At 51.4% G+C, this 20018-nt stretch overlaps 1 protein-coding gene across 1 annotated transcript in view; it reads right to left on the bottom strand.

Annotated features, from left to right (window-relative positions):
• The window catches only part of VASH1 (vasohibin 1), a 24260-nt gene extending 4242 nt beyond the window's left edge, over nt 1–20018 (bottom strand). The window contains exons 1-6 of the mRNA XM_049897871.1: nt 18848–20018; nt 9616–9704; nt 8166–8222; nt 6618–6692; nt 3310–3691; nt 732–844 (exon numbers count right to left, since the gene is read on the bottom strand). Of these exons, the coding sequence (XP_049753828.1) occupies nt 732–844; nt 3310–3691; nt 6618–6692; nt 8166–8222; nt 9616–9704; nt 18848–19150 (1019 nt within the window). The 5' untranslated portion in view covers nt 19151–20018. The remainder of the gene's footprint in view (nt 1–731; nt 845–3309; nt 3692–6617; nt 6693–8165; nt 8223–9615; nt 9705–18847) is intronic.

Below are 20018 nucleotides of genomic sequence, written 5' to 3'. Positions count from 1 at the left end.
AAACTCCACCCCGCCCACACGCTCCTGAACGTGGTCCCTGGCTCTCTTACTGGCTCTCGTTCTTGGCTGGAGGTCAGCTAATCTGGCCAGGCTTGGCTGGTAACAGCGTACAGTGTAAATTTCTCTAAGGGAAGTCTGCTCTGTACAGAAGCCTCCCAATCAAAGTGAATGCTGATGGGCACGTTGGTGCCAGAGGCCTGCCTGGAACCCCTTAGTTCATACCAGAGAGATGGCTCCTGGATGACAATTATATTTAAAGCGAGAGTGAGACTGAGATGTGGATCAGAGGAGGCAGCCTAGCATTTTAATGGGATGTTTTTTGCCATCTAGATCTAGGCAAAAGCCAGAGTCACGGGGACCAAGGTTTGTTCAAAGCCATCCACCCAGCCGCCCATCTGAGGTTCAGGAGAACACACGCCTCGCAGGGGCACCCCTTCCACCCTGCCTCCCACATAATCCATTCTGCCATGTGCTTGGGCTCTCCTGACTGCCCTACTGGCCCGCCACTGAGGCCCCGCACGGTAGCCGGTGGGGCCAGCTGAGCTTTATTTCCTTCTGAATTGCTGTTGGGAGATGTCAGCACAGGACCTCACCATTCCAAATCACCTCCCTTGGGTGCGGGCAAGGAAGAGGGTGACAGCGAGGGAAGAGAGGGGTAAAGGGGGTCCAGAAGATGAGAGGAAAAGAAAATGTCTTCTTCAGCCCACCCAGTTAAGATCCCATCTCCTCACCGTCTTTCCCCACGGCTGTTCCTGCGATGGGGACTGGACTGGTTCCGCTGAGGAGAGGATACATCCTTCTTCCGGTCCTTGGTAGGCGAGGGAGGGCCAGTCCCTTTACCAATCTTGGAGGAAAGAGGAAATAAAAGCATCCCTTCAGGGCAGCCCCAGAGCCCATCTTGCCCTGCAAGTGGCAACAAACCCCTCAGAGGCTACCCTGAGAGCCTCAAACAACGCTCTGCCCTTCCCTGGAGTCCTTCCAGTCCTACTTGCCAGGCACGAAAGCTGCCAGGGAAAGGGTTCCTTAGCAGTGGGGTCCAGTCCCCACGGGCCTCTGAAGGTAGCAATGGAAGTGGGAGAATGCCACTGAGCTTTCATATTATAAAAAGCCCCTGAGGAAAGGTCTGTTCACCTGTGCTGGATAAACATGCCAGCCAAGGAGAGCATCCTGTGTCTGAGCTTTGCGCTAGAATCTTACCAGCCCAAGGGGGACACTGGTTATTTCCAGCCAATCAGAGCTCAGATTAGCAGTTACATCTCTGATTAAGAAAAAATGAGAAGAACAAATGAATCATCCTTTATAAAGCACAGTTAGCTTGATCAGAGTTTTCAAAACACGGGGTGCACCAGAAGGGGTGGTGGTGGTGAAGTTGTTAGCTGCCATCGAACCGGCCCCTGACTCATGGCAACCCACGCACAATGGAATGAAATGCTGTCTGGTTCTGTACTATCCCTGTGATGGGATGGAGGTAGCGGGGAGTTAGTAGGGGGACAGGAAAAGGGCAAATACAAGGGAAGTTTTTAGTGCTGAATAAATGGGGAATTACAGTGCTAAAGACCAGGCAAGTAGGTCCAACCTGCTCCCCTGAAGACACAATAATATCAAGCAGCAAGAGCCAGGGTGCTGGGCAGCCCAGAGGCTAGGGCAAGGAGGATCAACTTGGGAGCAGGAAAGAGTAGCCGCTGAAAGCACTGGGCAGCCTGCTTCTGCCCTGGGGGAAGGTACTCTCATCCCACAAGGTCATGGCTTTGGGGCTGGCCAAAGTCTTTAGATTCCCCCTGGCTGGGCAGACCTGGCCTACCTACAGGCCCCGGTGACACCCCTGGATTTCTCATCAGGAGACTGAACTCCAGTGGGACCCACTTCCCACTGCCTGGGAGTAAGTTCCTGGATTCCCTGCACCTCAGTCTCCTACCCTGAAAATGGTGACAACATCCACTGCCAGGGCTGTTTGTGGCAGGGCTTCAAACCAGTTCTTCCTGGTTCAGTCATGGTGAGGAAGCGAAACTGCAACAGACTCAAATTTTTAAAAACTTGGGTGAACTGGAAAGGGAAAAATTACAGGTCGAAGCCCTGCTAGAAACCTAATCTCCCTCTTAGAAAACAAGGGCAGCATACATACTGCATAGCAACCAAATCTGCCTGCAGGATTTTGGGCAGAGTTGGAAATAGCAGTGCCCCGCTCAAAGATGGCAGCCGACTGCCCCACTTTGAATGTGTGTTCTCCTCCACAGTCCTGCCAATAATCCAATCTTAGGCATCAGTCTCCTGAAAAGGCTCACTACATCCCTTCCAAGTTTCCCATTCCAGGGCTTCAACCCATAATTTTTCCCATTCTAGTTATCATTCCAGATCACCCAAACTGTAAAAATATGGGTCTTTTCTGGTTTTCTTTCATTAGCCATGACTGAACTGGTTCAAAGCCCTAGTTTAGGGGAAGAAGCAGGGGAAGTATCTATGTCAGTGACCATAGCAGAGGTACCAGGTTGTTTGGTGGGGGCACAGTCACAGTGCAGCAGTGACCCAGATGGGGTCCCAGAGAAGGATCCCCCAGTTCAGGGGGCCATAGGGAGAGGTCAAAATTCTGCCCACTGTTAAGGCTCTGGGGGCAAACTCCTCAGCAGCTTATCCCAAGGCACAAGGGCCACCTCCTCCTAGCCACCCTCTATCTGACCAAGATTCCTGCTTATTAAGAAGGGAGAAATGACTGCCCGATATCTTCCCCATAGTCTGACTTCCCCCTTTTCTCTGGCCTCTTTCTCATCTTTCACTAGGTGGGCTCTGTGTGTGTGTGTACGTGTGTGTGTGTGTACGTGTGTGTGTGTGTGGAGGGGGGATGGCAAGAGTTAGGACACATTGGAGGAGAGATGGAGGCGACTCCCTTCCCCTCCCCACCACCCTCTCAGACAGGTCATGACTCCCACCAAGGGGTCTTTACTTACAAAGTCCTCCACCTGGAGATCGCACACCTGCCTTTATCCATGCTTGTAAGAACTACCACCCACCCAGGCCAGCTCACCTGCTTCCTCCCTGGTCTGCCCACTTGCGGGACTGTCTCCACAATAAGGATCATTCACCAAGGCCGGGCACCGAGAGGAAGCTTCACATGTCATCTCCCTCAACCCTCACTCCACCTCTGATGGGGCAGGGACAGGTGGAGGAACGTAGCTTTCTCTCCAGGGTGGCTGCCCCTCAGGCACCAGCCAGGATGTGGCAGCCCCTCAGGCACCAGCCAGGATGTGGCAGCCCCTCCATTTTCAAAACCCAGAGCCTCAGCCCCTGCGGGGTCGTGGCGGTGCGACCACCGACCTTGAGCCGCATGTCGCGGGCGTGTCGCTCCAGCTCCTTGCGGAAGTCCTCGCGGCCCAGCCGCTCCACGTCCAGCACCGAGTGCTTCCACTCGATCTGCTCCACACTGTGCGGGTCATGGGACACGCACTGGCCCAGCTTCACCTTCTTCAGCACGTGCCAGCAGCGGCTGTAGGCGGCCTCGTAGTCCAGCACCAGCTCGCTGAGCGTGCGGAACGCCGGTGCCTTGTACATCAAGTCCTCGCGCCGGCTCATGCCCAGGGCCCCGTAGCGGCCCCCGAAGTTCACCCCCAGCACAATGTGGCGGAAGTAGTTCCCTGAGAAGTAGGTCTTGAAGCTGATGGGGAAGCGTTCCAGGGTGGTCATGCTGTTGGTGAGGTAACTGGCCATGCCGTCCAAGCTAAGGAAACAGCCGGGGAGAGGAACAGGGGCCAGCACACGAGACCAGCACCGGGACAACCTCCCACGGTGCGACGACACTCCGAGGCCCAAGACCCTTAGACCACTAGCCAATCAGACGCTAGTGCTTGAGTGCAGCCCCTCCCCCTTGCTCATCTCCATATTCTTGTCCTCTACCACAAAGCCTAGAATACAGTAGGTGCTCAATAAATGACTATACAACCAACTGAATCTCTGTGGGAACAGGGCTCTTTGCTGCAGGACTCACAAAATAATTATAGCTAACAATGCTCCCTCGCTCCAAACTGCAGAGCTTTCCAGAAACCCTGGTGGCTGAAGGTGGGATGAGAAAGACCCGCCCCCCACCTCTGCCTCCTCCCTTCCTTCTTCCTCCCCCCATCTCTCCCCTTCTCCCTCTCTGTCACACACATTTCTCCTCACACATACATTCCCTCAGAAGCACACACAACTCTGTTCTGTCTCACTTTCCCTTCCTCCTCCTCCCTACAGCGCTCACCACCTTTCAAATAAAACCCAAACTCATTTCCATGGCCCAGCTACCCCCTCCAACCTCTTACACCGCTCCCTGCACCGGCTCACTCTCCCCAGCCGCCCAGGGTTTCCCGGCTGAGGGTCTTTGCATTAGCTAGTCCCCCTGCCTGTCCACCCTCAGCCAGCTTCTCATGCCTTGAGCTTAGCTGCCATCACCATCTCCACCTCAAAGCAAGTCTGCCCTGCTGTTTATTTCCTCTGAGCACACTCACCAGAATCTGTAATTATTTATTTACTTGTCTGTCTCCTCCACCAGAATATAAACTCCCCCAAGGAGAGTCCTTGTCTGTGGTGTTCTTTGCCGTATCTCCGGGGCCCAGCACAGAGCCAGGCATGTCATGGTTACTCGCTAAAGCTCTTTTTGAGTGCATGGGTAGAAGGAGATGAATGGGTAAGAGCAGTGAGCAGACACCTTGTCCCAGACACTGTGCTACGTGTTCCACATACACTGACTCATTTAATTGTCCTAAGAACCTTGTGAGACAGGTATTATTATTATCCCCAATTGCAGAGCAGGAAACTGAAGCTCAGAGATGTTAAGGAACTTGCCCGTGGTCACTCTGTAAGTGGCAGAACAGGATTCCAGTCCAGGTCAGCATGACCCCAAGTCTGTGCTCTGTCACTATGCTAGGCTCCCTCTGGTGCTAAACTCATTCCACCACCAGTTCCTGAGCCCCTCACTCCCTGCAAGTGCCTGAGATGAATAAGGCACATTAGAAGGCAATGGAACAAACCGAAGACAGCCCGTTGGGTGTGTGATGACTGAGGCAAGGCAAGGCGCTGGGGACACAGGGAGGGCCCCTCACCCACACAGGGGCTGTGCCTGATTTCTTCCACCCCACAATCCACCAGGTAGCCCCTGAAAGGCCTCTGGGACCACGAGGTCCTGCCTGGACCAGCATCTGGAGAGAAGAGAGCAGAGTCTCCCCCCGTAAGTGTGGGTGGGAGCCTACCCTTTAGTGCCAGCCCTCAGCGTAGCGCTTGAAGGAGGGAATGAGGAGTCATGTTGGTGGCACTGGTCACAGCCTGGAGTTCTCAGGTAGCCTATGCTCATCTAGTGAAGATGCCTGGAACCAGGGCGATGCTTGCCAGGCCCTCTGGAAATGGGCCTGCACACTGTTAATTAACAACTCCCATGGTGGAGCTGGTTGTGGGCCCTCTGGGGGAAAGGAGGGGCCTCCTGCAGCCTCTCTTTATAAACTTAAGGCACATGTAATCCCTGGATGGTGCCAACGGTTAGCATGCTCAGCTGCTAACCAAAATATTAAAGATTTGAGTCTCCTCAGAGGCACCTTGGAAGAAAGGCCTGGCAATCTACTTCTGGAAAATCAGCCACTGAAAACCCTATGGAGCAGTTCTCCTTTGCACACACAGGGTTGCCATGTGGTGGAACCAACTCTACAGCAACTGGTTTGGGTTTTTTTGATGTCTGTGTGGGGGTGGAACCCAGGTGGCACCATGGTTGACAGCTTGACTACTAACCAAAAGTCAGCAGTTTGAATCCACCAGATGCTCCTTGGAAACCCTATGGGGCAATTCTACTCTGTCCTACTATGAGCTGGAATTGACTCGATAGCAGTGGATTTGGTTTTTGGTTTACCTTTCTTTAAAAAATGTTTCATTATAGAAAACAAACGTAGACAGAACAGTTCAACGAGCCCTGATGTGCCACTAGGGCTCCAAAGAAAGATAAGGCACTGACCAATTAGGACAGAGAACGGGCCATAAACACCTGGCAGTCCTGCCTTCCCTCTCCTGCCCTGCTCTGATGTGGGGCATCCGGGGAAGGCAGCCTCTCCCAGGGGCTTGTTTGCCCCGACCTAACCTGGTGCCCCAGCTTTTGTCCCAGTTCTGCCCTTTTGGTGGAGTGACTAAGGAACCCGTTTTTTTTTTTTTTTTTTTTTTTTTTTGAGGCAGTTCTGTTTCAAGGACCCCATCTCCACAAAAAAATGTGTCCTGGAAATGCCAACATTTGGGCATTCCAACTGTTTCCCAGATGGTTTGGTTCTTGGAAATGGCCCAACAGCCTTTGTGAGACAATGTCTATCTTGGGGGTTGGAGGACAGGGTCATGGTGTCTACGTGACTCACAGAAAGGCTCCTGAGCACCGGAGGTGGCTGCCCCTCTCACCTCCTACCCCTAACCTTGGAACCAAGTGGATGACTGCGCAGGAGAGAGAACTGGGAGAGCTGGGAACTCATTTAGCCCCCCTTCTCCTCCCAGAGGAGGAAGCTGGGGCCCAGAGGGGCTGAGTGGCTAGTTCTGTCACACATCACACATCACACATCACACGTGTCACACAGCCCAGAGCATGGAGGAACTTGCTCGTGGGGCCTCCCAGAGCCAAGGAAGGATACATTCCCAGGATCACGGCTTCCAGGCATTTGATTGGCAGAGCCTCTTTGGTCATTTCCTTGGCCAGGTCCATCAGCCTGTGGGAAGGGGTGGGGGTGGTTAGAGTTCTGAGGACAGCACCCCCAGAAGTAGGGGGCAGGAAGGATAGAAACCCCCTTTCTAAGTTGCCTCAGTGCAAACCCAGCACCTCCCGCCTTCACCTACCCTGGAGCCAGAGAGGGGTGGGAAAGAGGCAGTCACTGGTGATAAGGAAGAAGGCCCATCCTCCCTTCCTTCCCTCTTTCACTTCCTCCTTCCCCAGGCTCCAGATCCAAAGACCTCTGGGGGAGGGGAGTACAAATGGCAGACAGGCGGTTACCAGCAGGACCTTGACAGCCTGGGTGATGGCGGAGGGCCGGGGCGAGCAAGGAGTGGGGCATGCCTAGGTTGCTGTATTGACCTCTTCCTTTTGGGAGCACAGTGGACATCCCTGACCCAACCATGGCTTCTCCGAAGAGCTTATAATTGATAGCAAATGCTCCCCGCAAGCTGGCCAGCTGCCAGAGGCCTGGAAGTGGGATCACAGGCAGACAGCCACAGGCAACTCCCCAGCCTGTTCCTGAACTTGGAATTCAGGCCAGCCTATCCCTAGGCCTGCTTCCTCCCTCCTCATGAGTGCTGTCCCCCAGGCCTGGGAATTTTGCCTGGCCACTGGCTCTGCCCAGGAGGCCGCCTGAGGCTCCTCCAGCCAGGCCCCAGGATAGGGCCTCTCCCACCACCTCCCCTGGCTCCTCCTAATGCTGTACAGATCACATAGCAGCCACAAACCAGAGCAGAGCACTGAGGGCTGGAGGTGGATTCCACCGGGGGCTTGGAGAACAGGCCATTAGCTAATTCAGCTAATACTAAAAAAAAATTTTTTTTTTTTTATAAGCCATGTAAATTATTTTTCATAAGAAAACAAACATAGACCAATCATGTGTGGAGCAAGCTGTAAAATTCACATCAATTTTTAAAAAATGCAGGGGCTTCAGGCTGTGGGCGCCTTTGGGCTGGACCCCAGGCCCAGGATGGCATTCACTCCTCACCCTCCTCTGTCCTCAGGTTTCCACAGAAACATTTGAGAGCAAATGGACCCAGACAAGGGTCTCCAGGTGGGGTGGTGATGCAATACTCTTTTGGCTTGGCCTAAATGACCGGAGAAGAGCCAGGAAGGCAAGTGGAGTGGCTGCCCAGGTTCCCACAAAGGGGAGTCACAGACAGCTGCAGGGAACAGGGAGATAAGGAGGACTCCTTCCTGCTAGGACCATCTCTCATTGAAAAAAAATAAAATAAAAAGACCCAAGGCGTATTACAGACCATCTATCTGGGACCACCCCCTCTCACATCAAAGCTGGCTGGTGGGTACCTTCCCTCCTAGCTTGGCATGTCGGCATTCCTTCTCTCGGGGTTGCCCTGGCTGTTCATCCCAGCCAGCTTTCCTTCTTTATGACATTGTTAGGGCCCCATGGTGGTGCTCACCCCAGCTGGCTGGACCCCTTGGTGCGGAGGGACCGTGTGCCCCTACTTACCCTGTCAGAGGTCTGCTCTTCTTAATTTCAAAGAACTGTGTCCCTGTGTGATTGTACCTGCGGGTGCCAGTTAAGGGCTTCCTAGCTTCATCTGGAACAGGCTCGTTCTGCCCCTCCCACCCCTATCCCCACCTCTAGCCCCCAGGGGCCTAGCATACCCAGGGGCGCATTCTGGGTATAGGCCCCACAAAGTGCTTCCCACAGGGCAGCTTGGAGGATGCGCAAGACCCAGTTCTCCTGGAGGGGGAGTGGAGGACGCAGCTTTTGTGCTTCTGCTTCCCCTACAGAGCCCCTTCTTTCTTCTCTCATCCTCTTTGGCTCCCCGCCCCCGCCCCCCCCGCCCCCATCCTCCCTGGCCTCTGGCTAGGACAGGAACAGGCAGCCTGCCCAGCAGGGCTGGGAGAAGAGGCTTAGCAGTGACAGCTCTCTGCAGCGCTTCACTTTCCAACCAGGTGAGAAATAACGTGAACTGAGGGAAGGCTGAGTGGGAGTCCACTCCATCCTCTAGTTGCTGGGTGCTCCTGAGCCAATCACCTCCCCGTTCTGGGCCACAATTTTCCCACTGGCAAAGCAAAGGCTGGACCCAATTTTCAGTGATCAGCCTGGCTTTTCTCCTACTCAGGACCCAAGCCTCGTCATCTGCAGCTGGAGAAGCCAGGACTCAGCTGTAGGCAGGGGGCAGGGTTCTGGACGGGCCCAGAGGAGGGGCATAGGGAATCTGGGGCCAAGCAGAGCCCAATGCTTTTTATGCTGGGTAGCCAGCCTCCTGCCAAGAAAGAAAAAGGCAGAGAATTGGGAGAAAATTCCAAGATGCAGAAATTATCTCCTAGAATATAAAATTCTTTTTCTCCTCCATTTTTTCCCCACTTTTAAAACCGGTTTTTAGATAGCCCCCAAGGCAGCTTCCTCTCCCTCTCTCTGCTGGGGCTAGACAGGGTGAAGGAGGAGGAGTGGACAGCCTGATCGAGAACTGGCTGTTTCATCAGCCAGCCAACAAGGAGGCATTTCCCTCTCCACCTCATTATACAGCAGGGGGTGAAGTAGAGCGGGTCAGTGAGGAAGACTCTTAATGAGATGGATCGGCATAGTAGCTGCAGCAACGGCCCAGGCATAACGACCATGGTGAGGATGGCGCAGGACTGGGCAGTGTTTCCTTCTGTTGTGCACAGGGTTGCTATGAGTCAGAATCGACTCCACAGCGCCTAACAACACCACCACCGCAGGAGGAGCAAGCAGGGGGCAGAAAGGCCGAAGTGGGTCCGGTGCTCATCAAACCGACCTGGGCTGAACACAGACTGGGGGCACACAGACTGCTGTGTGCACGGCGTCCCCTGGAGTTGTAGAACTAGCTAGGTGGCTCTGCCAACAGCTCTCCAACCCTGTCTGAAGGAGGCTTCACTCGGCCTCTAGCCAACCAGACCGTGCCCATGACCCTTGGCGGGGAGGATACTGCAGCTCCCTGATGTAGCGCTGCACAGCTTCCAAGCGCTCAGGGACAGGCGTGGATGGCTGGAATGTAGGCACACTCGGTATGGGGATCTGGGGACAGAGAAAGAGCTCTGGTCACAGAGGGAGGCTCAACCTGGACCTTCCAGCCCACCCGACACTCAGGATCAGCCCCTGGAGAAGCCACAGCCCTGGGGAGGGGCCTCTTTTCTTGGAGACTTCTTACTGAGACACCTGTCAGACTCCATCACAGCCATTCCACCCCCTCCCAGCACTTGACCCCTTGATTCCTACTCACAGTGACCCTAGAGGACAGAGTAAAGCTGCCCCATAGGGTTTCCGAGGCTGTAAATCTTCACAGAAGCAAACTGCCACATCTTTCTCCTGAAGACTAGCTGGTCAGTTTCAACCACTGACTTTTTGGTTAGTAGCCGCGCGCTTAACCACTGTGCCTTGTCAGCATGCCTAATTTGGGGTTTATGCTAGTGTTCCAACTTTACACTTCTTTCGTAATTTTAGAAAAACATAGGTTGACTCACTGGCTGTTTTGAGTTTTAAATATTCATTACTTCAAGGCTTAAGAAGAATGTCAATATTAGGGTTAAGTTCATTTGTGTTTGGGGTTCACTCTGGTTCAAGTGCTGGATCTAAACAGGTCCTTTTAGGGCCCTGCCCTGGGCTGGGGGACAGCTTCCAGGAGAGGTGGGCATATCCTCGGCTGGAGGGTGTCCATCCCACTATCACGAGCACCTTTCACCTGGCCTTTCAGAGCTCCAACCTGAACTGCCAAGGAATAGGTCAGTGGTGGAGCCCCAGTGGTGTAGTGGTTAAGTGCCATGGCTGCTAACCAAAAGGTCGGCAGTTCGGATCCACCAGCTGCTCCTTGGAAATCCTATGGGGCAGCTCTAGTCCGTCCTATAGGGTTGCTATGAGTCAAAATTGACTTGATGGCAACGGGCTTTTTTTTTTTTTTCTTTTAGCAGGCCAGCGGGACATATTTTGGAAGAGATCTTTCTAGGTCTTGCTCAAGCCTAAGCCCTTTGGATGAGTTTCACGGAGGCAAAGGAGCCCTGGTTTCTCCTTCGACACATCCCTTTCCTGCCAGCTCTACCGCCAAGCAGTATGGGTCACCGGGCAGTCTTCACCAGAGGGACTTTGCAGTGCCTATACCAGAGAGAGGAAGGGATGAGTCAGGCAGACAGGTACCTCCTGATGGCTAGGAACCAACAGCTGTGGGCTGCTGGGCTGGCCAGGGGTGAGTCAGGCCTGGCCAGCAGACCCCCGAGGGTGCCTCTCAGCAACCAGGCTTTCTTCAGGAAACAGTTCATCCCGCAGGTGTAGGCCCCAGGCTGCAGGCTTCCCTCTCCAGCCAGGGAGAGCTGAATCCTGGCAGCGAGCCCCAGGAGGCTAAGAGAGGCATCCATTAGGGAGCCTCTGAGGTTACAGAACCAGCTTCTGTGGGTAGAAGAACCAAACTTCCAGGGACAAGACCCACACCTCTGGGCTCCCCCTTGGCCAGCAGTATAGCCTGCCAGGAGATGGCCTCCCAGTTCCTCACTCAGGGAAGCCCCCTCCCTACTACCCGGGGCCCCTGCCAGGCTGCCCTGGTCACAGGGAGTCAACCCAGCTGGGGCTACTGAATGTCCATCTCAAGTGGAGGAGTACCTGTGAACGGAAGGAGCAAAGCAGGAGCACATGCAAACTGGGGGTAGGGCTGGGAGTTGGGGAGGGAAGGACCCAGCGCTTTCCACCTTCCTCTGGGAGGCTCCAGTGGTGGAGAGGCTGAGCCCACAGGGCTCCCAGCCTTTTAAATAACATGGCTACAGTGGCTGGGGCACTGACAAGAAGGGAAGTGACACACTCATTATCACGGCACACTCATGTCTAGGGTGCTGCTGATGGTGGGGGGTAAGGGAAACAGGACAACCTCTAACAGAGATCTACTCCCTGAAAAGGGTTGAGACACAGAAGGGAAGGGGCCCTGGTCCAAAACGATAGCTTTGCGTGAACTTCCTCTCTTTTTCTCCCACCCTCAGGATTCCCTCCTTCCTGTCTGGGCAGTCCCCAGCAATCACACTGGCTCCCAGCAGCTAACATCTCTGCCTGAAGCAGACCAGTTATTTCCCTTTTCATATCACCCCCACTCCCCTAACTGGCGCCACCATGGGGACAAAAAGCCCAGCCCAGGGATGGGTTGGTGGGGGGGGGGAGGGTGGCTCTCTCCTCTTCCTGCCTGACTGAAAAAAAAAAAAAATTTAGAATAGAACTGCCCCATAGGGTTTCCAAGGCTATAATCTTTAGTGAAGCAGATTGGCCACATCTTTTCCCACAGGCTGGTGGGTTTGAACCGCTGACCTTCCAGTTAGCAGCTGGACGCTTAACCACTGCACCACCAGAGCTCCTACGTTCATTCAAGGAATCACTTAAAGTCCTGAGTTCTATTACAACATTCCCACTGGAGGTTCTAGTTTAGCATAATAAGGAGGCTTGGGAAAGGTGGGAGGAGCCTGGAGCTGAATGTATGGGGAAAAAGCAGCATAGCCTAGAGGTTAACAGATTCTAGAACTGGACATCCGGTCCGTATCTAAATCCCAACTCTGCCATTACCTAATTGGTCACCTTAGTCAAACTTAACTTCTCTGTGTCTCAAATACCGCATCTGTAAAATGGGTTACAAGAACAGAACCAGCCTCGTAGCATAAATGAGCTGCTGCAAGCTGGGGCCTTTGAACTGGGCCTGGCACACGGCAAAGGCTCAGTTCCTGCTCACTGTCATTATTATTACGATGTGTACCAAAGATATTGGTCAGCATGTGCTGACCCTGACAAGGTGACTTTTTGGGAGATGTCTAAATTCACATCCTGCAGGTGCTCAGTGGCCACAGCCGCAGCTATAAGATCTTCAGCAGCTGGGTCTGGGATAAGTGGTCACTAGGTCATATTTCAAATCCGCCAGGTGCTCCTTGGAAACTCTACGCAGCAGTTCTACTCTGTCCTATAGGGCCGCCATGAGTCGGAATCAACTCGATGGCAATGAGTTTTAAGTTTTAAGTCGTATTTGGTAAAGTAGGGGGTCAGCAAAAATGAGGAAAACCCTTGATGAGATGGACTGGCACAATAGCCACATCAATGGATTCAAGCATACCAATGACCACGAAGATGGCAGATGACCAGGCTATGTTTCATCCTGTTGTGTATAAGGTGGCTGTGACTGGAATCAACTCGATGTCGACTAATAATAACAAACTTTTGAAGGTGGTGGCAGCTTGAAATATCGAGGAGAGACTATCAATGAGCACAAACTTTCTGGGTTTAGGATCCTTTTAGAAACTGTTGTTCTTTAACAGGCTGGTTTTGCTCTTTCAGAAGGATATTTCTTCAAAGTGTCTCCGGGGTGGTTTACTGGGTCGTTTACGTGCTCACCTGTTTCACATGCTTTACCTCATTTATTCCTCCCCATGACCCTCTATAGAGGGCACTGCTAATGTCACGGATTGAATTATGTCCCCCCCAAAATGTGTGTATTAACTTGGTTAGGTCATGATTCCCAATATTCTGTGGTTGTCCTCCATTTTGTGATTGTAATTTTATGTTAAAGAGGATTCGGTGGGACTGTAATAACACCCTTACCAGGTCACATCCCTTATCCAATATAAAGGGAGTTTCCCTAGGGTGTGGCCTGCACCACCTTTTGTACTCTTTGTTAAAGCCATCCACTTGTGGTATTTCTGCTAGAGCAACACTAGATGACCAAGACAGCTACTACCCCTTTTTACAGCCAGGGAAACTGAGACACAAGAAGTCTGTGGACCTTGCTCACTTTAGTTTTGGGGGAGCCAGAATTTGAACACAGTGGATTTGGCTCCAGCACTCTTGTTTTATCACACTATTATCCAAGGGGGCCCAGACTTGACTGCCTCCAGGGACAGGGAGGTAACACAAATGATTTGGGCAAGCTGGGTGTGATTGGTGGGGACTGTGGCAAACCAGGGGAGAGGAGCACTCCTCAGCCCCAGTTCATAGTTGCCACGTGGGATTGCAGATTCTCTGTTCCCAGACCTCATTTTCTGAAAAGATGCCAAAAATCTGGATCTTTATGTGAGATCTCCTAATTTTAAATTTTGGCTCAGATGATATTCTAAAACAGTCCCAACAAAATATATATTTGGCCCACCACAGTGACCCAGCCACTCAGCGAAGGGAGAGCCCAGTGGTCAGTCCACTCAGTTGCCAGCATGCTGCTCACACCTCCTCCGCACCCCTCTCCCCACTACACACACAATTTTCCCGTGGTTTGAGGTGGGGAAGTTTCAAATTTTCCCAAATCTCTCACCAAATTCCTCCCACCCAACCATACTCTAGTCAGTCACAACACATACCCCCACAGACAATCGTTTTATTCCTTCATCGATGTCTGTCCTAAACATGATGACTGACGACGAGATGACATTAGTGACCAGTCACTAACAAGCTCGTTAATATTTAGTCCCTAGCATTGGTGACGGTTCTGCATAGACGGTACCTATGGCGTCTATGGTCTGATTTAGGCCTAAGCAAGACGGCTGAAAGGAGTACTGGTCATACAGTGGTTAAGTGCTTGGCTGCTAACTGAAAGGTCGGCAGTTCGAACCCACCAGCTGTTCCAACAGGAGAAAGATGTAGCAGCCTGCTTCTGTAAAGGTCACGGTCTTGGAAACCCTATGAGGCAGTTCTACTCTATCCTACAGGGTCAGTATGAGTTGGAATCAGCTTGAAGGCATTTTATTTTATTTTTTTTTAAAGATGGTTAGACACCAACCTGCTCATGTGGGCAAAGCGTGTTGCTCTGGCCTCACTGGCACAATGCTTTGGTTACTCAAGTGAAATCTACCCTCCCCTCCTGAGAAGGACCTGAGAAAAGGTAGTGAACATCTAATTGCCAGTGTTGGTTTGGGGATTTACAGTTTGTCAAATACGTCTAATATATAGCCTTTCATTTAATCTTTACCACAATCAATTCCATTTTACAGACGACAAAACTGTGGCTCAAATATGTCGAAGAGGCCCTGCCTAAAGTCATTTAGCCAGGCTAACAATCTGTACCAAAGTTCATATCCTTTGACACAGTACTTCGTCTTCCAGAAATTTATCCCAAGGAAATAATCAGAGCTGGACCCCAAAATTTATGTTCTACAATGTTTACCATGGTGTTCATTTTAAGAATAAAATATTGGAAACAATGTCTGTTATGGATTGAACTGTGTCCCCCCAAAATATGTGTCATAAATCCTAACCTCTATGCCTGTGGTTAGAACCTCATCTGAGGATGGGTTGTCTTTGTTATGTTAATGAGGCAAGATTAGTGTAGGGTGTATCTTGAGCCAACCTCTTTTGAGATATAAAAGAGATTAAATGCAAGCTAGCAAGCAGACATGGGGTAAGACAGATCTTCAAGAAACCAGGAAGCAGAAGCTGAAGAGACAACGACATTCCTCCAGAGCCCTCAAAGACAGAAAGCCTCCCCTCAAGAGCTGGATCTCTGAATTTGGACTTCTAGACTCCTAAACTCTGAGAAAATAAATTTCTGTTTATTAATGCCATCCACTTGTGGTATTTCTGTTATTGTGGCACTAGGTAACTAGGATAGAATTTGGTACCAGGAGTGGGATGCTACTCTAACAAATATCTAAAATGTGGAAGTAGTTTTGGAATTGGGTAATGGGTGAAGGCTGTAAGAGTTTTAGGGTGTCTAATAGTAAAAGCCTAGACTTCCTTGAAGAGACCGTTGGTAGAATTATGGACATCAGAAGTGATTTTGGTGAGGGCTCAGAAGGAAGTGAGGAGAGCTATAGAGAAAGTCTCTATTGTCTTAGAGAATACATATGGCGCCAGCAACAATGTTGCTAGAAGTGTGGATGTTAAATGTGTTTCTGGTGAGGTTTTAAAAGAAAATGACGAACATGTGATTGGACAACAGAGGAAGGGTGATGTGTTTTATGCAGTGGCAAAGAACTTGTTTGAATTATGCTCAAATGTTCGTTGGAAGGTAGAACTTGTAAATGATGAATTTGGATATATGGCTGATGAGATTTCTAAGCAAGATCTTGAAGGGGCCGGATGGTTTCTCCTTGCCCCTTATAGTAAATGTGAGAGTAACAAGATAGACTTAAAAATTGTGCAAAATGAAACCAGAACTTAAAGATTTGGAAAATTCTGTTGTACAAACTAAGGACATGTGTCCTAGAATATTCACCAAGGACATGGTAACACAATCTGTTGTTAAAGAGATTAAGCCTGTGACTGATGGATCTAACCAGCTACCACAGCAGAAAACCCATCAGCTTAAACTGAAGGGCGCAGAGAAAGAACAAAAGGAAATAACGCTGTTTGCCTCTTGGAATTCTACAGGCAGGAAACAGGCCAAAGGAGCTACATCTGTTGTCCTCCAAAAAAGAAAAGGACCATCCCTGAAGAAGCTCAGAGATCAGCAGAACTGTTGGAAGGACCATGGGAAGCAGGGCCCTCTTGGGTTTTAAATGGTGGGTCCCTGGTCTCCTGGATCGCAAAGGTAGAGCCATGGTTTCCTAGGTTTCAAAGAGTCAGATCTTCATCCACTTGGTTCTGGAGTGTGGGGCTGCCATTCAGTTTGGCCAAGAGGATGGGACGGCTGCCCAGAGCTGAGGAGGTGGGGCTGCCATGCCCAAGGAGCAGAAGAATGAGGCCTGCTGGAGCAGGGTGTAGGGTCACCACTCAGATGGATAAGGAGAATGGGGCCGCCCAAAGCCAAGGCAGAAGAGTTGCCATCCCAGTGAACCTGGAAGGCAGAACTGAAGCCCAGGGCTGAGGGGCTTCCACCCAGACTCTAGAAAGCATGGCCAACACCATGAGTCTGGAAAGTAGCGCCATTGTCTAGATGGTCTCAGAGAAGAGGATTACTTTCAAGCCTCCAAAGCTAATGTAATGTGTTCTGCTTGGTTTTCGACTAGCTTGGTGTCCGTTATTCTTTCTTTCCCTCTAATTTCTCCCATTTGTAATGGAAATGTCTACTTTGTGCCTATTCTACTACTGTACTTTGGAAACAGCTAACCTGTATTCTAGGTTTCACAGGTTCACAGATGAAGAAGAATTTTGTCCCAGGATGGAATACGCCTAAGGGCTCGCCCATATTTCATTTTAGATGATTCAGGAGATGAGATGTTGGACTTGGAGTTGATTTAAGACTTTTGGGATGACGTGATAGGGTGAATGTTTGCAAGTGGGAAGGACATGAATTTTGGGGGGCCAAAGGATGGAATGTTATAAATTGAACTGTGTGCCCCAAAATATGTTATATATCCTTATTAACCTGGAAGCCTGTGGTTATAATCCTGTTTGGAAAAGGTTGTCTTTGTTATGTTAATAAGACAGGGTTAGTATAGAGTGTGTCTTAAATTAATCTCTTTTCAGATATAAAAGAGATTAAACAAGCAAGGGAGGGAAGCAGAGATGGGGGAAGAGAGATGCCAAGCTACATGAAGATCGCACAGGAGCAGAAGCTAGGAAGAGAGAAAGCCTTCCCCTAGAGCCGGCACCCTGAATTCAGACTTCTAGCCTCCTAGACTGTGAGAAAACAAATTTCTGTTTGTTAATGCCACCCATTTGTGGTATTTCTGTTATAGCAGCACTAGATAACTAAGACAATGTCCAACGGTAGAGGATTCACTAAGTAAATTATTAGTCGATACAGGGACAATTACGCAGCCATTCAAAAAACAATCCACGTTTTGTTCCCCTGAAAACAAAATGTTCGACCTTCAATGTCTGAATTCCCTTTTCTCAGAAGGCATTTTCTGGTGGCTGTATCAGTAACTTGGTAAAAATCAAACAAAACATAACAGGACACTTGTCCCTGAGTGCAATCTACATTAACTGCTGCTCCCTCCACCACCCCACTTCCTTGTCATCTGAGCAGGCAGGACTCAGCATTCTTCTGGGACCTAGGTCCAAAAGACTCTTCATTGGGGACTTTAGGCCTCTGCATTTGAGAGAGTGCCTCTTCAGTCTTAACCATGATGTTTTTAAAAAACATTAAGCGTATATTTCCATATAACCCTATAGAACAGAAAGTCTCAGACACCCTTTCATTCAGCAAGCACACATAAGTGCCTGTTCTGTGCCAGGCACACAGGAGGCCCTGGTAAGACAAAGATGAATGAGACTCAGCCTCTGCCATTGAGGGCCACACAACAGAGGGATGGCCGTTGCAGAGCAGTAGCAGAGTACACAGAAATGCTATTCAACGTGGCCCCTGCCCACAGGACCTTTTCTAACTGCCCCAAGTCTGGTGTACAACAGAGCAGAGCGTCTGGAGCCAGGAGACCTGAGGTTGAGTCCCACCTCTGTTGCTTCCTAGCTATGTGATCTTGAGTTCCTATGTGAGTTTTCAGCTTTCACATCTGTAAAATGGGGGCCAAAAACTGCACTTCCTTCACAAGGATGTTAGGAGAACTCAGTGAGATAATGCATAAAAATATTTTGTCAACATAAACCAAAAAAAAACCAAACCTGCTGCCGTCAAGTCGATTCCGACTCATAATGACCCTATAGGACAGAGTATAACTGCCTCATAGAGTTTCCAAGGAGCGCCTGGTGGATTTGAACTGCTGACCTTTTGGTTAGCAGTTGTAGCTCTTAACCACTATGCTACTAGGGTTTCCTCTGTCAACATACGAACCAAAACCCTGTTGCCGTCAAGTCGATTCTGACTCATAGTGACCCTATAGGACAGAGTAGAACTGCCCCATAGAGTTTCCAGGGAGCACCTGGTGGATTTGAACTGTCAACCTTTTGGTAAGCAGCCGTTGCTTTTAACCACTACATCACGAGGGTTTCCGTACCTCCTTAGTCATTCATAATCTCTCTGCTCACAGTTCTCTGGTTTTACAAGTGTCATTAGGCAAAGGCCATGACAATCCACATAAGTGTGTTTTTTGGTCAATCTGCTGTCCCACCCACAAAATGTGGGCATTTAAAGAGATGGGGGAGGGCTTCTGGGAGGCAGTGCTGTGAATCTCACAGAATGACACCAACGACAATTGGGAGAAAGTTCCCCTGGGAAGGCACCACCCTGTCTGTATTTTAAATCTTACCCCGCCAGTGGCCCACTACCCCACTTGTGGGAAAGATACGACTTTGCTCTCCCAGCCACAAGATCAGTAAAACCCTCAATCCTTACTCCCCACCCCACCCAACCCCACCCCACCCCACATACTCCTCACCTTGGGCAGGTCCGTGGCTCCACGGATCCGCTGCGCCACCTTCTCTCCATCGGGGTGGATCTTGGCCACATGCTTCCACATCCTTTCCCAGGTGGCCTCATCCACAGGTAGCCCACCCCGGTTGATAAAGAAGGGGATACCTCCGTCTCGAAGGTCCTCTTCCCCTTCCTCCTCTGGCTCCTCATCTCTCTGGGCTGAGGCCCCTTCGCTGGTCTCCAAACGCCTGATCCCACAGGGGGCGGCAGTGGCTGCGGGGGCGGCACCGCTGCTGCCGCCCCCGACTACCTTCTTCCCCCCGGGCATCCCCAAATCTTTGACGGGGGTCGGAGGAAAAATAGGTGGCTCACAAGAGGCTTCCAACTGGACGCCAGCTGCAGCGATAACACATGGCCAAACAGAGTGCAAGGCGCCTTTAAGAAAGCAGGGCGTGGCTCACGTACAATAAAATACTACTCGAAAAGAAAATCAGTGCAAAACGTGAAGTGGGGGCGCCTAGGGGGCCGGTTGTCCCGGGTTAGCCTTAGAGGCCTTGTTCTGTTTGGAAAATGGGATAAAGAGAACACACCCCAACTTGGCAGCCTTCACAAAACACCCCCATTTGACAGCGAGAACAATGACCGGCAGGTGACGGAGCTGGCCGAGTGGAGAAAAATCGGAGGGAAACTGAGGCCAGACAGCTCAGACCTGCGGCCGCAAAAAGGAAGGATCAAGGCACGGGAGTCCACGCCGACTGGGCGCCGCAGGGCCCAGTTTCAGAGAGAATGAATTCCTCTACAAAACGCACGCAGGCTCACACCCCCGCGCGTCCCCAGGGGACCGAGCCGACTCCAGGCCGCGTCAGCTCCAAGCCCCGATCCCTGGGCGGGAGGGTGACGCTGGGGGGCGATCTCTTCGACGCTACGAGTCCGGGAGCCAAGACTGGCAGCTGGTGGGGCCCGGGAAAGGGGCACGCGCCGACGCGCACATTCCACGCCCGCGGCCAACTCCCCGCACAAAGTGGGCTTTGTCTTGGCCCCCGTCCCCTGGCCCCCAGAGCAGCAGCGGTGCCCCCACAAGGGGAAGTGTGGGGCGGGGAGGCGAAGGCTGGGAGCGCCCAGGCCCCGCCGGTCCCCAGCTGGGCGCGTCTCAGCGGGCGGACGGTGGACAACCGGCGTCGCGCCCCGCCAGCCGA

The sequence above is a fragment of the Elephas maximus genome, chromosome 10, assembly GCF_024166365.1.
Source record: "Elephas maximus indicus isolate mEleMax1 chromosome 10, mEleMax1 primary haplotype, whole genome shotgun sequence".
In the NCBI taxonomy this organism is placed as follows: domain Eukaryota; kingdom Metazoa; phylum Chordata; class Mammalia; order Proboscidea; family Elephantidae; genus Elephas; species Elephas maximus.
The sequence above is the reverse complement of the archived record's forward strand: the minus strand, read 5'-3'. Positions and strand labels throughout refer to the sequence as shown.